The 15,406-nt window shown below is 46.4% G+C and overlaps 1 protein-coding gene across 4 annotated transcripts in view; it reads left to right on the forward strand.

The window, feature by feature from the left end:
* Positions 1-15,406, forward strand: part of Gad2 (glutamate decarboxylase 2) — a 71,207-nt gene that overhangs the window by 38,359 nt on the left and 17,442 nt on the right. For all 4 annotated transcript variants that reach the window (XM_087207157.1, XM_087207156.1, XM_087207154.1 and 1 more), the window contains 4 exons: positions 3,962-4,016; positions 5,660-5,776; positions 7,200-7,264; positions 13,044-13,122. In XM_087207157.1, coding sequence (XP_087063283.1) covers positions 3,962-4,016; positions 5,660-5,776; positions 7,200-7,264; positions 13,044-13,122 — 316 coding nt within the window. The remainder of the gene's footprint in view (positions 1-3,961; positions 4,017-5,659; positions 5,777-7,199; positions 7,265-13,043; positions 13,123-15,406) is intronic.

Below are 15,406 nucleotides of genomic sequence, written 5' to 3' on the forward strand. Positions count from 1 at the left end.
GTGTACATGGTAAAGATAGACATTTATGCTATGGGAGTGCTTGTAGGCCAAAGTAGAGGATGCAACAGCTGCCATCCAAAGCCTCCCGGGCACCGTCTAGTCAGACAGCATCTGATCTGCAGAGGAGCCAGCTGGTTGTCACACAAAGTCCTCACCCCACACCAGGCGGGTAAGCAGAGGATGCACAGTGCTACATCTGCAGCACCTTCTGCTTGCTGCTCTGTGGCCACAATGGCTCCAAGTCCTTAGCTAGCATTTTACACAATTCTTAAATATCTCCCAGGCTAAAACTCCTGTTCATAAAGCAGTGTTCTCAACGTGTGGAGGTTTACCTGCATCAGAATCACCCAAGTGCTTGCTAGAAATAGAGATTCTTGTGCACTTTTGTATATTTGTTAGTTTATTGTTTGTCTCCCATGTAAGAAGCCCTGGAGAGCTGAAACTATTCTGTCTGCCCTGGTACACCAGATCCCAGACAATATTTGGACATAGTTAAGTATTCAGTAAACGTTTGTGGAGTGATTTAATTCTTCAACCCTAGACTGATCTGTGAATCAAAATCCCTAAGAATGAGGCCCAGAATTTGCATGTTAAACAAATACTTAAGTACATTAAGTTTTAAGAACTAGTGAGTGCTCCAAAGTAATTTGGCCAATTCTAAGATCAAAAGACAAAAAGTTTTGTCCCCAAATGCAGTCAGTTAAAATTAAGGGAAATTAAGTATATTAATATCATCTGGTTAAATTTTTCCTTCTAGTTGCTCACCTCCAGCTAATGTCTTTCTGCCATCTGCCTCTCCCAGGATCTGAGCTCCTCAGTGGACAAAACACATTCAGACTTGGAAGGGAGGGTGCCTAGGAAAGACTGGGGGCACACCTGCCTCTTCTCACTGCCAGAAGCCACCAACCAGTCTTATTTCATGACAGACCTGTTCCTTTTGAAGCAGTGAGGACCCCAGACAGACCACTCTTAACAAGATAGATCAAAAGTGGCTTTTAATGCCAGCAGCTCAGCGAGAGACTCCTGTCGGTCTCGAGAGCCCTAAACAGAAGTTTGCACTTTTTATAAACCCCTTTTTACATCTATGAAGCTTAATTCCATTGGAGTTTCCCTGGGAATAGAGCAAGCAGGATTTACACAACACAGAGCAGTGGAGGAGGAGAGCAAAGAGTTCTGGCAGGACTTTCTGAGTCCGTTATGCTTCTCCAGTGCCAGAGTACAGAAGTTGTCATGGCTGCTCAGGTGCATTCTACAAAGAGCACAGTTACCCAGTTAACCCATAGTTGCCCAATTCCATATTGGGGGGGGGTCTCCTCTTTCAATCCCTCCTGCCCAAACTCATTGATAGAGAAATGAAAGCGACCATCTGTTTATTTCTGCTTCCCACACAGGCTTGCATGACCTCTGATTCGTGAAAGCCACGTATTATGTTATCTTGACAGAGCCCAGCACCTGGCTGAGTGGTGTGCACCTGGGATCCCAGATCTAGGAGGCTGAGGCGAGAGGGTCACAAGTTTGGGCCCAATCCGGGCTCCTCAGAGAGATCCTGTCTCAAAGATTTAAAAGGGTGGGGCTGGAGATGTAGCTCAACACAAAGACCTTAAGTTCAGTTCCCAGTACCCACCCCCAACACGCAGCATCCAGTCTTCCTGAACACATTTACTGTGTGCTTGGTCCTTTCAGGCTTGTCCTGGGAGCTCGGTGTTTTATTTCTAGTTACGATCCATCTTTTACCAGCAATAATTTCTCTTGAGAAAGGTACTTGGTTTGGGTCATCACTTTACCTCTGAGCCCTTTCGCTGCTTTGAAAAATGAGGTTAAACTAGAATCACGGCTCCACATTCTAATGTAACTTCTGACTTCTCCATGATTCCTTGCCCCTTACAGTTATTATTATTTTAGTATATGTGCTGCTGAAGCGAGCACGCCCCTTACAGTCATTAACAAAATCTCTTAATGTGATTAGATGCACAAATACCAGTTGTCAAGCTCGTCTACCCATATTCTCTAAGCTGGTATAAACTAGGTCAGTTCAAGATTTGCATAATAATTTCTAAGAAGTTTCCTTCCCGAGTTTCATGTTTACCTGCAAAAGTAGTATGGCACTGGGCATGGTGGCACACGCCTGTAATCCCAGGATTCTGGACAGCTAAGGTCAGGGGATCGCAAGTTCATGCTCAGCCAGGGCAATTTAGCACTTTAGGGAGACCTGCCTCAAAACAAAAATATAAAATGGGGAGGCTGGGGATGGAACTCAGTGTGGAGGCACTAGGTTTAGTCTTCATACTGGGAAAAAACCTGTGGCAATTTTAATGTGCTGAAAGCTGTACATAAAAGACAAACATAATATCCTACCAGAATATCTTCTGTAAGATGAGCATTTTGCTGACCTTAGGGCTGGAGGGCTGCCTGAAGTTGAACCTTACTGCTTTAAGGGAGCCCCACAGGCCAGGAAAACTCAGGGAGAAAGGGGCTTTCTAGGGCTCCTGCCCCAGCTGTCACTCTCAGTGAACCCGCCAGGCCCTTTGCTCCATTCCACCTGGACAAACTAATCACTGGGCCAGTCACTGCCACTGTAACTGCATGTGAATTGTTTCTCTTTGGAAAATACCTTCACCTAAATCAGTGGTTCGTATGCTTCAAGGTTTAATGTCTCCTTTATATTCCTGCTCTTTCGTTGCACCTCCTTTCTAGACCTGAAAGGAAAATGGCAGAAAATATAACTTACCTACTCACTCTATAATGCTCAACTTATTTTTAAAAATGAAAAGTTAGGGAATTAATTTGTGACAAAACACCATACTTCAGTTTTAAAGGCTTAGGCAAGACTACACCAGAAGATGTAATGACGGAGCCCAGTGCTTGCTCTGTGTCCAGATTCGAGAGAACATTCGCAGCTGAGCTCCTGAGCTGGTGACAGGACTAAAACCCTGTCACTGCTCTCCAGGTGCCGGTAGCATCCCCAGCCACTTACTGTGGTAACCAGCTCCTACTTAGTCTTCCAGATTGTCTTTATGAAACCTTGATTAATGATCCCGATGTGAAACGTTTAGCCATCTTGGAAAAAACTTCACTGCCTGCAGGACCTTGTAACGACTCTATCTGTCCTTTGTTTTTCCTTAATCTTGAAATAGGAATGTCGCGGTGCACAGAAAAAATCTCATCAATTAAAGCTAACATTTATTGAACACTTACCAAATGCCAATCCCTTTTCACGTCATTTTGTATTTATTAACTGATTCGATCCTTGTAACTGAGTAAGTGCTATTATTTTCCAGAGATATTTGGCACAGGAAATTAAGTGGCTTCAGCGACATCACACATCCAGCCACATGTGGCCTGTTGTAAAAATAATTTCTTCTGATTATCCTAGTACAAAGGAAATTATTATTTGTGTTTTCACTTTAGGAAAGGGATATTTTGAGAGTGAAATGACGTTTCTTCCTCTGATACCTGTCTGCATTTAAAGTTTGAGACCAGGAGTTCTTGGTCTACTTCATGCTCTTGCACTTGGAATGGAACTAGGTGCTTTAGGGACCTAATACTTGATTCTAATATTTCAGAATGTCTTTTCTCTTCTTGGCATTTCACCTACGTGTAAAATTGTGGGTGCACACTCTAGAAATTTTGGGATGAAAATGGTTTTTCTCTGCACTCTCCTTTCACTGCCAAGTGTCTAGCTCCAAATCAAGCCTATTTGAACTGAATTAAGAGCATGACTTAAAAATCAGTCTTTTTACAGAGTAGAGGGACACTTGGCCGAGAAAAACACAGTGTAGTCAGAAGCCTCCCAAATGGAGGGGAAATGCACTTTTTTTCCTGGAAAGAGCTAAACAAGTGTTTTAACTGACCATTATTATCAGTGGTCTAGGGTTGCATTTTAACCTCCTTGGGCCACTCACATTGTAAACAAAACAGTTTATTCCAAATAAACCTATACTATATTTACTTTGCCTTTCAGGGGGAAAATGATTCCATCTGATCTTGAAAGAAGAATCCTTGAAGTCAAACAAAAAGTAAGTTTTTGTAGGGATCTTACCTAACCCATAACAAGCTGAGAATCTGTATTTCATTTCTAACCAGACTCACTTGGGTTTTATTTATTTATTTATTTTTTGGGTACCAGGGATTGAACTTGGATCCTTGCACTTGCGAGGCAGGTGCTAGAACCACTGAGCTAAACCCCCGGCCCTGGGTTTTATTTTTATAAAGAACCTGCATTACTCAGTTTTCCCACCACTGGGATGCAATGCCTGACTCCCACAACTTAAAGGAGGAGGAGGTTATTTGGCTCACGGTTGTGAGGGTTCAGTTCATTAAATGGTGCGGCCCAAGAGCCTGGCAGCGAAAAGCTGCTCACCCCATGGCACCAAGGAAGCAGAGAGTGAGAGAGAGGAGTCAGCAACGAGAGAACAGCCTTCTAGTCACACCCAGTGACTCAGCTCTTCTAACCAGGCCCCACCTCCTGACAGCACATCCATCTGTGAACTCATCAGCAGATTAATCCACTCATGAGTATAGTGCCCTGTGATCCATTCACCTTCCCAAGTCCCTAAACATGCACGACTTTTGGAGGACATTTTGGATCTAAATCAAAGCAGGGTCCAAATTTCAAATCTCCCAGCCCTAAAGAGAATATGAAATTCTCCATCCAGTCGTTATTTGTTTCTCTTTGTTACGTACAGGGTCTAAAGAAAAGATTTTAGACTTGTATATGTTTTAGAAAAAATTAAGTTAGCGGGCCAGGGATTTAGCTCAGTGGTTCCAACGCCTGCCTCACAAGTGCAAGGTCCCAAGTTCGACCCCGGTACTGGAAAAAAAAAAAAAAAAGATTAAGTTATTTGTCCCCTAATATGCTGAGGGTGCTCATTGAGCCAGCACACGTTTGAAGATCACTTTCATAGGTGGAAAACACCAGAATGTTCATGCAGCGTGTGAGTTATAATTGTACGATTATTTAAAAGGACCAGTTTTTTCTGCCTAAACATATCTGAGATGATTGATTCTCCACACATCTAATTGTGTAGGCAGCAATTTAGAACTCTTTTAGAAGCAGTAAATTTCGAAGACTCACCAAAGATTCCCACATAGCTCGGGAAAGTCATTCACGTCTTGGAATGGTTTGCAAGTCAGAGAGTCTGTTTTTAAAATTCTGTGTACCTTTAGTAAATCTGATCTATAGTTCCCAGTTTAGCAATATCCATATGCGTTTTGTTATTATAAACTTAGGAATAATTGCTTTCTTTTCCCCTTACAACCTGGTTCTTGTACCAGAACTGTGCCTTGACATAAACCACAAGATTAAACCTTTGCTGCCACCTAAAGACTGACTCTGTAACATCGTGTTCTGTGAAGGGGACAGACACAGTCACTGTGGACTGAGTGATTAGGCTGATTCTATTTATGACACTCTTCTGCCTTCTCCCAACCACAGCCTACTGTTTCAATCAATCTTCATTTGGTCATGGTCAGCAGGACTGAGGACTACTCAGATGGATCATTTGGGGGAGTGGATATTGATTCATACCAGTCTCCAGCATGATGATACCACTTCTGATGGTTCCAAACATACAAACGTGTGGTGGGGGAAGATTTCCATTGCTTCTGATCAGCTTATTAAAAGAAGCCTTGCACTCCTGTTTACATCTCGTTTGTGTAGGGATTTGTTCCTTTCCTTGTGAGTGCCACAGCTGGAACCACTGTATATGGAGCATTTGACCCTCTGTTATCTGTGGCTGACATTTGCAAAAAGTACAAGATCTGGATGCACGTAGATGTAAGTATCCCTTACCGAATGCCCACAAAAGTGTCCTGGTATGTCCTTCATCCGGGGCTTGTGGAATACAATTTCTTTTCTCTCTCTCTTTCCCCTTTTTTACTGTAGTATCTTCAGAATGGTGATACTTAAGCTTCTCAAGATTTGAGAGGCAAATGAACACACAGCTCACATGGTTACAGCACTTGCTGGAAGCAGCCTGGGGCTGATTGTGCCTTGAGGTTCCCAGAGGGAGAGTATTCTTTTTCTGTGACCAGTGCTTGAGCTGAGGGCTCAGTTTTCAATCCCTGAAATGTCCTTGGATGGATGCAGCCTACACATGGCCACAAATATGCAGATCTGTCTTCCTGATGGGCAGGAGCATCACAAATTTGAGCCCTACTGGGCAAGTTAACAACTTAGCAAGATCTTGTCTCAAAATTAAAATTTTAAAAATGGCTGGGGATGTAGCTCAGCACAAAGGGTCGAGGTTCAGTGCCCGGCACACCTAGAAGGGGAGTGTGTGAAGGGCTTTGCATTTAGATAGAAATCCAGAGGATAAAAACTCAGGCTTTAGTTAGATATTCACGTAATTAGAGGGGAAACCTAAATTCACAACTTCCTAGGAAATATGGACTACCAAATTCCTTTTTTTAGCTTGGTCAACTAAGAAGCTAAATTATATTTGAGATGCTTTGATGCAAGGCTTAGTCACACTAAAAATTAATAGAGGTATGCCATTTTCAGAGGAAAACACCGACACTTTACTTAGAGGGATGGACTGAAGGGATTTAAGTTAAGATCAGCAGATCACTCAAAGTATGGTTTGAAGATCAGCTGCCATCTCTAAGTCGTTTGCTGCTGACCTGTGGTGAGGTAGAGAGTTTGTGCCAACAACCATCACTCACCGTAAGCCATCACAACCTAAGCACAGTGTTTGGATCGGCTGATTTATTTTTCATGGAAAGATTTCCCCAGTGAAGGAAGCCGTGGTTGATCGGTATTCCAGTACAGGCAGGAGCTCTGCCATGTGAGCCACACTTTCAGCAGCACTGGCCCAATCCTTCCGACTTGCAACGTGAAAGCTCTTTATGGTCCCTAGTCCATCTTCTCCACATAAACTGTGGCGACCATGGGGTTTCTCATTCTGAGAACCCAGACTTCACCCGGACTAACAGTGGAAGTGATAGGGTAGGGGAGGATCTTTCTCCAACTCATAGACCGAGGAAATGTGCCCTGGGTTGGCTCCTTAGACCTGAATAATAGGGGACAGAACTTGAGCTCTTAGAATGATCCTCACCTTGACCATTGTGGTCTGGCAGCAGAAGAAGGTTGCCTGAGGTCCGGCAGATCGGGCTGACCCTGAGATTTATCACTCTGGAAGACACCACCACATGGAAATGAAAACCTGCTGCCTTTCCCCTTGTTTGATCTTCTTTTTCAGGCCGCTTGGGGTGGGGGATTACTGATGTCCCAGAAACACAAGTGGAAGCTGAGCGGAGTGGAGAGGTACCTGCATGTTTCTTGTTAACAATGTAAGGTGTTGCAAGCTAAGTGAGAAAAGCAAATGATGTTCCATTTCCAGGAAGGCTTGTGATGCAAGTGGGCCTGCTCTGCCCTGTGCTTTGAGCCTAGCTTTGTGTGATGTCGCACTCAGGGGTATTATGTGTAAAATGCCAAAGTCTCAAATCCCCCATCGGGTGAGCCAGGCAGAATGTCCCTCAGAAACAGGGCTTCACCTGAGGTCTATTCCTGGGATCTCTGCACTAACCACCAAAACTGTTTAAAACCCACAGGCAGTCCACATTTTTCTAGGGAGAATATCTGTAGCTTTCATGCTATCTAAAGGATCTTATCCACTCCTTTGATGAATTCAATACATAATTTTTCATAGCACATGAGCATCTCGTAATTTATCAATGTTGGAAGTTCAGGTTTGGGATTTAATACAGTCAGTTAGCTTACAGTCAGACGTATTCGTGATAACATCATCCTGTGGTTTCTTTCCCATAGCCTTTTCCTGACAGAGCTCTGACTGATGCTGGAAAATAGCTTTTATTTAGAGCCTAATCAGTAGACCTTTTAGAAAAAGCTGCAAAAAATAAAGGAAGTACTATTTGATTAGCATAAAGCATGTTCAGGTCCGAGGGAGGAAGTGCAGGCTCTTCTTCTGGGCCACAGCAGGGCGGCCGGAGTTCCCTTCCCAAGGTGGCATCAAGTAGGTCTGCCACAGTGAGCTCCAGTGCTCCAGCCGCCGAGCAAGTGCAGACTCATCAGGGCTGCCAGATGCCCACGTGCCCTGCCAAGTGGTCAGACGCTGCCCAGGAAAAGCTTCCCACTGGCTCTGCCTGGAGACATCCTGGCGCACAGTCTCTGTTCCAGGACAAGGGACAGACGGGCTGACAGCCTCTGGAGCACCTGTTAGCATTGACCATGGAGGGTGCCAGGGCAGAGGGAGTGGGCAGAGTATTCTCTGTGACACCCAGGCCGGCTCACATGCAGAGAGCGATGAGTGTGCACGGAAGGGGTGGGGTTGATGCGATGGAGCCAAGGACACTATGCCGGATTAGTGGAAAGGAAGCTTGGAAGAGTCAGGACAGGTGAGCTGTGCCCCGTGTCAAAGGTCACTGTCGTTGGCTGTGGTGGCCAGGCAGAGTCTGGCCTGGGGACAGCTGGGTTAAGACACGAGAGCTGTCTGTGCCCAGGTTGCAGGCCCCACTTAGGTGTGGGGGGCTGAGGGCAAGTGGGTCTCCATCCCAGGGTCAGCCAGCTCTAGGCCTCTGCCCCTGGTCCTCTGGTCTTCTCCTAGGCCTGAAACCTTTCTTTCGTGAAGGCTTCAGCAAGAGGCAGTGGTTCAAACAGGAGAAACAACAGAGAGAGAAAGGGGAGGGAGGAAGGAAAGGAGAGAGGTAGAAAGAGATAGGTAGATGATAGATAGATAGGGGGACTTGGGAGGCACCTGCTCAAATGATCAGAGCAAAAATTAAATTCATGGATTGGGGGTTAGGGGTGTATCTCAGTGACAAGCACTTGCCTAGCATTTTTGAGGCCCTGAGCCTTGGATTTGATCCCCATCACCATACACACACACACACACACACACACACACACACACACACATCACATACACACACACACACGCACGCGTGCATGCGCAGTTAAATTCATGACCTTTCAAGAGGCACCTTCTCTCCTGAAGTTTCTTTCTGACTGGCACAAACTGTGAGCTTCTGCTCTTTTATCTTCAGTGCCACCTGTGGCCACAGGCGCTACAGACCCTGGAGCCTCCTCCGCCCAAAAGCTCACTAAATTACCTCCCTTGGACCTGAGAAGAATAAACATGCATGCACACGCTCTGCTGTGCTATCTGAGACCCAGAGCTCAGCATGCACACCGAGGGACACGCAGTCCACTGTGGTCCTGTCACTGCAGTTCTTGGCAGTGCACTATAACTAAATCTACCAAGTGCAATGGCCAGATGAAGCCCTAGAAATGAGGGCTGATGGTGTTCTGCTCGGCACTGGGCCTTCCTCGGCTGCCCCAGTAACCCCATCTTGCCAGCTTCTCAACACAAAGCACTTTCTTTGGTGCATAGGGTTGTAGGGCTGCCGGACACTGCTGGAGCATAATGTGCACAGGCTTAGCTGAGGAACGGCTGTGTCCCGCTTGGGTGAATGACTTTTTTCCAAATACTGCAAACCAAAGTTTAGGATTTATTCTAAAAGTGAAGAAAGTCCACAGTCAATTCTTGTCCCTAAATTCAAAGGTTCCTAGGGAGTTGCAGGGGATTCCCAAATGCCCTCCTCACGATAAAATGTCAAAGCACCCAAGCCCTGCGTGGCATCTTCTTTGAAAACCAACCAGATTCTCAGGAGATGACTCTTTGTTGCCACTAGCCCTCGCAGAATGCTAGAGCTGTCGTCACCGGCAGGGTGTGCCCAGAACCTGGTAGTCCAGAGGGGGTCGCACATGGCACACCCGCTCTTCCTAGCCCCTCCAGGGCAGCCCTCTGCTGTGTTACACTCTCCGGGCTGGAAGGCTCCAGGCTTGAGGTCCTTGAGTAGCTGCTGTTGCTTTATCAGTGGGCCTCATTCCCACCCGATAGCCAGGGGACAGACGCATTCCCATCACTTCCCCTCTGTCGCAGCCAAGCCACGGCACCCGGCACTGTGTGGGCACCAAGACCAACGTGAGGTGAAGCCCATCTTGCAGGAGTGTGGAATCTAGTGGGGAAGGCCAACAGCTAACAGCTGCTTCAAATTCGAGGCAGTGAAAGTAAAGGCTCAAGGAAGCAAACAAGCTGATTGGAGAGCAAGGAGGAAGGAATGGTTGTCCTGAACAGCGTGACTACAGGGAGCTGTCACCACGAAGGCAGTGGAGTCTAATCAGCATCATCAGATGAGAGTGTTGAGGCTGAAGAGCAGAGACACCGACACAGGGTCTGAAGGTGCACAGGGTCCTTGGAGAAGCTTGAGATGAATGTGGGAGGAGGATGAAGCGGTTGGTGGTCGTGGTGAGGGGACAGGAGGTCTTGTCCAGGGAGTCTCAGCTGAGGACCTACCACAGCACCGAGTTGAATCATGGGGTGCACTGCCATGCACCAAAGACCCTGAGCTGGGGAGCAAGCCTGTGTGAGCCACAGTGATGGGCAGAATATTGTGCTCCTCTGGAGAATTTCGGCTCTAGCAGCCCAGGTTCGAGCAGAGTGGTGTCTCTCTGTGTTCAGAAAGATGACAGCGGGTTACACAGGAGATGGGAGCCAGGACCAATGGGAAGCTGAGTCACACCTGTCCGTCCAGGTACAGGAGGGGAGAGCAGCTAAGGCTGTGCCAGAGGGGCCGGGAGGGAGGTGAGTGGCTGGCCCAGGAGATGGAAAATAGAGCAGCAAGGCGTGGCGTCGGGAGAGACAGGAGCCAGCCCGACCCTGGCCTGGGGGCTGCACGCCCTGGGGAAGACGGTGCCCAGGATGTGGCAGAGAAGAGCTGGGTCTGAGAGGATGGGCAGGGTGAGTGAGCAAGCTCACTTGGTCTCATCTGAGCTGCAGATAAGGGCACAGAGCAAGCCTCACAACAGCCCCCGGGGGAATCGGCTCATTCCCACTTACGGAAAGCTACCAAACCACATAGCTGAATTCCATAGCAGAGCATTGCTGATGAACCTGGGGCTGTTTTTCATAAATTGCCAACATTTCTCAAACAAACCAAGACCAGTCATCAGATCATTCTGCCAGTGTTTTGACCTCTTTGTGAGAGATCCTTATGCCTCTGAGACAAAAGCAAGACAGAGGATTCAGTGGCAGGTGGAGGCAGGCCTTCGAAGCTTTGACCCGAAAGAGACAGACAGGCATAGAAATAAACACCCACAATCACAGGGCCATAGGACGGCTGTGTTGCTGTCCTGCCTGGTGTCCTTAGTAACACAGCTGCATTCCTCAGGACCGGACAGAGCGATTGGACATCATAGAGCGGCGGAGTCTCCCAGCCCAAAGACTTGTTCGAGTGTCAGGGACAGAACCAGTAGCTCATGCTCACTGTGTGCTAGGTACAGTCAGACTGTTTACTACTTCCTCCTTTTATGGATGAGGACATCAAGAGAGGTTAAATACCTCGCTGAAGGTCACTCAGCTAGGCAGTGATGGATGTCCATGTAAACCCATACCGTCTGGCTCCTGAGTAGCTGCCTCTTTAGTAGCCACTATTACTGCTTCAGAGCCCCAGTTTCTTGATTCCTGCATGGTTCTATAGAGATATTTTCTTAATAAGAACTTTCTGTAACCCAGTTCTGTGATTTAACAGTCTCTCCAAGGGTAGTAATCCTGTGATTTCCCAGGTCCAGTCCTCCACCTATTTCTGAATTCACTCCTCTGTGTGTCCAGTAGCCAGTGTCAGAACCAGAGAAAGACCAAAGGGTGAGCTGGACTATTCATTGGCTCAGATAAGATCCCCAGGCCAGTAAGTGTCTGACTGGCTGGCTGACACCTGCCATTCATCAAATGGGTGGATGGGATCTTTTCCGGCTTCTCATTTCTTCCAAGGTCCTCACACCGGAGAGGTGGGAGCAGGGTGAGCTCAGGTCCACGGTTCAGCTGGGGCAAGGACAGCAATCCAGGACACTGTGGAGAGAGCTGCCGTGTGTTGTTCTGCTACTTTCCTTCCTGCTGTGGGTTGGTTTATACCAAGGTCACACTCATGATTCTCCCCCTCAGAGATCCCTTAGTCTGCTAGAAGACCCAGTACAGAGTCTCACCCTGCTTAATGGATGTGGGATTCAGGGTGGGAGCAGCTGCTTTCCTTGGGAATCAGAGGAAGAGAGGTGGGATCAGCCTAATGAGTGAGGAGAGAAATTGAGGGAAGTTCAATGAGGCTGCAGAGATGTAATTCAAGATCTACAGTCTTGACCAGGCACGGCAGCACAAGCCTGTGATCCCTAGGAGGCTGAGACAGAAGGATTGCAATTTTGAGCCCAGCCTGAGCAACTTAGTGAGACCCTGTGTCAAATGAAAAAGGGCTTGGGATGTAGCTCAGTGTGAGGGGCCTGAGTTCAATCCCTGGTACTGCAGTGAGGTGGAGGGGGGAGAGAAAGGGGGGGATTCAGACTTGTCAAGTAGCATAAATCCTCAAGCTCTGCATGACTGTTGTGTGAGCTGCAGTTACTGATGAGAGCACATGGTGTTCTTCAGGTGTGTGAGGACACAATTGGAAACCTCTGCCGGAGAAGCCATGGGGCAGCCCCTTCTTGGTCTGGAAAACTAGGTCTGGGTTAGGAAAGAGGTGGAAATAGGAGACTAGCTAGAAGCTTTTCTGGAAGAATACATTTGAGAAATCTGGTCGCCAGTGGAAAAAGAGGAAAGAGGAAAACAGAGCAGTGGACTGAGCTCCCTCTGGGCTCCGGGCCACTGCAATGGCATCAGGAGCAGGGACAGTGGGAATGTGCGATGTGCTTCTTTCGCTGCCCAGTGCTCTGTGCATCCGTGCCCAAAATCAGGACCCTGAGCTCGGTGACCCCAGGCACTCTCGAGGGGTGTTTGACCACCATGGAGGCAGAAACATGCTTCCACTGGAGCTTGGGGGGACGAGACCCACTGGGGATGCATACCCCAGCCCACCATCTCTGCACAAAGAGAAGCTCCCCATCTGAGAGTCGAGTCTGCCTCGTGCTTTGGAAGAGTGGTGGCCCCAGAGCATGAGAAACAGGGCCAACGAACCGCGGCTCTGTCACCCTGTGTAGAACCTTAGCAGTCTGAGCCCAGTGCGGAGTGCCGTCCTCTTACATGGCTTGTCTATTTCAGGGCCAACTCTGTGACATGGAATCCACACAAGATGATGGGTGTCCCCTTGCAGTGCTCGGCTCTCCTGGTTAGAGAAGAGGTACGTCTTTCCCAATTCTGCCCAGTCCTTGGCCGAAGCTCACTGTCTGCACTTGACCTTCTCTAAGTGTCAAGGTCACCAGGCCTTTGCTCAGGTTGCTCACCTTCCCCAGAACACCTGTCTGGAGGGTGAGGGTCAGGCTTGGGAAATCTCCACTTGCAGAACAAGACTTGGACCATTATAATCCCATGTTTCCTTCTATTATAATCACTGTCCCACCATCCGAGGTCCTTCGCTTACTCTCTTAAAAAACTAAATTACCAGTGCTCTTCTGGAATATGAGGAGACATAGTTTTTTGCCATAAGAAAAATGTAACTTTTCCTTAAGAAAAAATATGCGTGATCTAGGGTAAAGATTAGTGTTGGGATTCAGATGTGTACATGTGTATATGTGAGTGCATCTTATATAGCGCCCGACTCTTTTCCATTGTCTTCAATATTTAATGCCGAGTTCGGAATGTAAAGCATCTGTGTGTGTGTTAACTGGCGAAGTAGAGAATAAGCAATGATCACTTTCATTCTAGGAGGCTCTGTGCTTTCCTCTGTGGATGCTCAGTACACCAGGGACTTCTGGTCTCCCTCCCACGCTGCCAGGCTGAGTCCCATCTCCTCACTGCTACATTTATTTTGTTGATAAGACCCAAAATAAGGAGCTACACTTATCCCTATTAAATGTTTTCTTGTTAGAGTTAATGAAGCAACTCAATTTAAAGGGGCTGTGAAACATTTATCATTACATACCTTGAAAAAAATCTTTTTTTCCTGATTGCAAAGTTAACACATAACTATTTTAGGAAATTTGGGCAGGATAGAAAATAATAAATAAATTTAGAGTCACCCAAAATTCTGTCATTTAGAGATAAATGTTATCACTGTTTTTAAATATTTTCCCACAGTTTTTCTATTTTTTATTTAAATGAGTTTTATATATTTAAAATAAAATTGTTATCCTCCATGTCAGTGGTGGCAACCGCATGGCACATGTGTTGTTTTTCTTTCAAGACAAAAGATGTTAATGTGTGAGTTGCTTTTTCTAAACTAAGACTTCAGTATTTAGGTTTAATTACAGTGTTGGCACTTTATGATAAGTAAGTAGGTTTTTAGTGGCAGTTTGGGCCCTCATCTGTAAAAGGTTCGCCATCGCTAATCTATGTCATATACACATGTTTATTCTTTTTCCTATTTAACACTGTATTGTGAGCATTATATTCCAAAACATGATTTTTAGTGGCCTCATATCCATAGTGGCTTGATAAAACCCTTAAACATGTGTCTTTGATCAAATTTCTGGGGTTTTTTCTTAAAGTAGATTAGAGGGTATCATAAGCATGGTGTTAGTGCCTTTATCAAATGAATAAAAATCCTGACACAAAAGTGAACACAGACTCCCCCCAAGCGAGATGAATACACTGATGAGTATCCTTTCAGACTGGTTTTCCATCCAGTTGGATGTATTATCATCTACATCAGCTAATGCAATCCTCAGCTGTACTGCTAGAAAGGAAAAAATAAATTTTTGTTATGTAGATTTTCGCCAGCTGTTTGACAGTGGCTCCCAGCATGTCACTGAGACCAAAAGAGCAATGTGAGCCAGATGAAAACAGGCAGATTTGGAGCTGCGTAGACAGCTGGATTCCCGAGAGCTGCCAAATGGTCATTTCAGGGCACCCAGGATCCAGCCTCATGGCTTCGTGCCTAACCCTGTCCCATTCAAAATAGTCTTTGATTGTTTGTGTAAAACATAGAAGCTAATTAATGTTTCCAATGAGAAGAAGCTGGAGGATAGACTAAACGTGTAGTGACAGAATCAAAATACAAACTAAGTTTTACAGCAAGCCACACCCAGACAGAGAAGTTGCTCATCGGGGCCATGGCCGAGCTGTGCTCTTGGGTTCGAGGACAGGTGACCCTACTGGCACTGACAGGGCAGCCTTGCTTAAGTGTAGCTGACTGCACTGGTGACCAGGACTTAGGACTCTCTAGGTTGTGTTCTGTAAGGTCAACAAGGAGTCAGAAATGCCATTCAGAAACCATGAACGAGATAGAACAAGAGAGTTTAAGTATGAGGGAGGGAGGTGGAAATCACCTTTCTCTGGTTAAACTACGCCTCTACAGCTTTGCTTAGCTCAGTGCCAAAGAATGTATTGACTCCCCAACAAGGGAGAATTCAAACAGCCCAAGGAATAATTGGTCAGCATTTAAGATGGATGGTTGGGAGAACTAAAGATTTTTAATCCACTTTTAACAGTTTAAGGGACTCTCAAGCGGAAGAGATTTATGTTTT

The sequence above is a fragment of the Heterocephalus glaber genome, unplaced genomic scaffold, assembly GCF_053883595.1.
Source record: "Heterocephalus glaber isolate CG9 unplaced genomic scaffold, H.glaber_assembly_v1.0 deba00000768, whole genome shotgun sequence".
NCBI lineage: Eukaryota > Metazoa > Chordata > Mammalia > Rodentia > Bathyergidae > Heterocephalus > Heterocephalus glaber.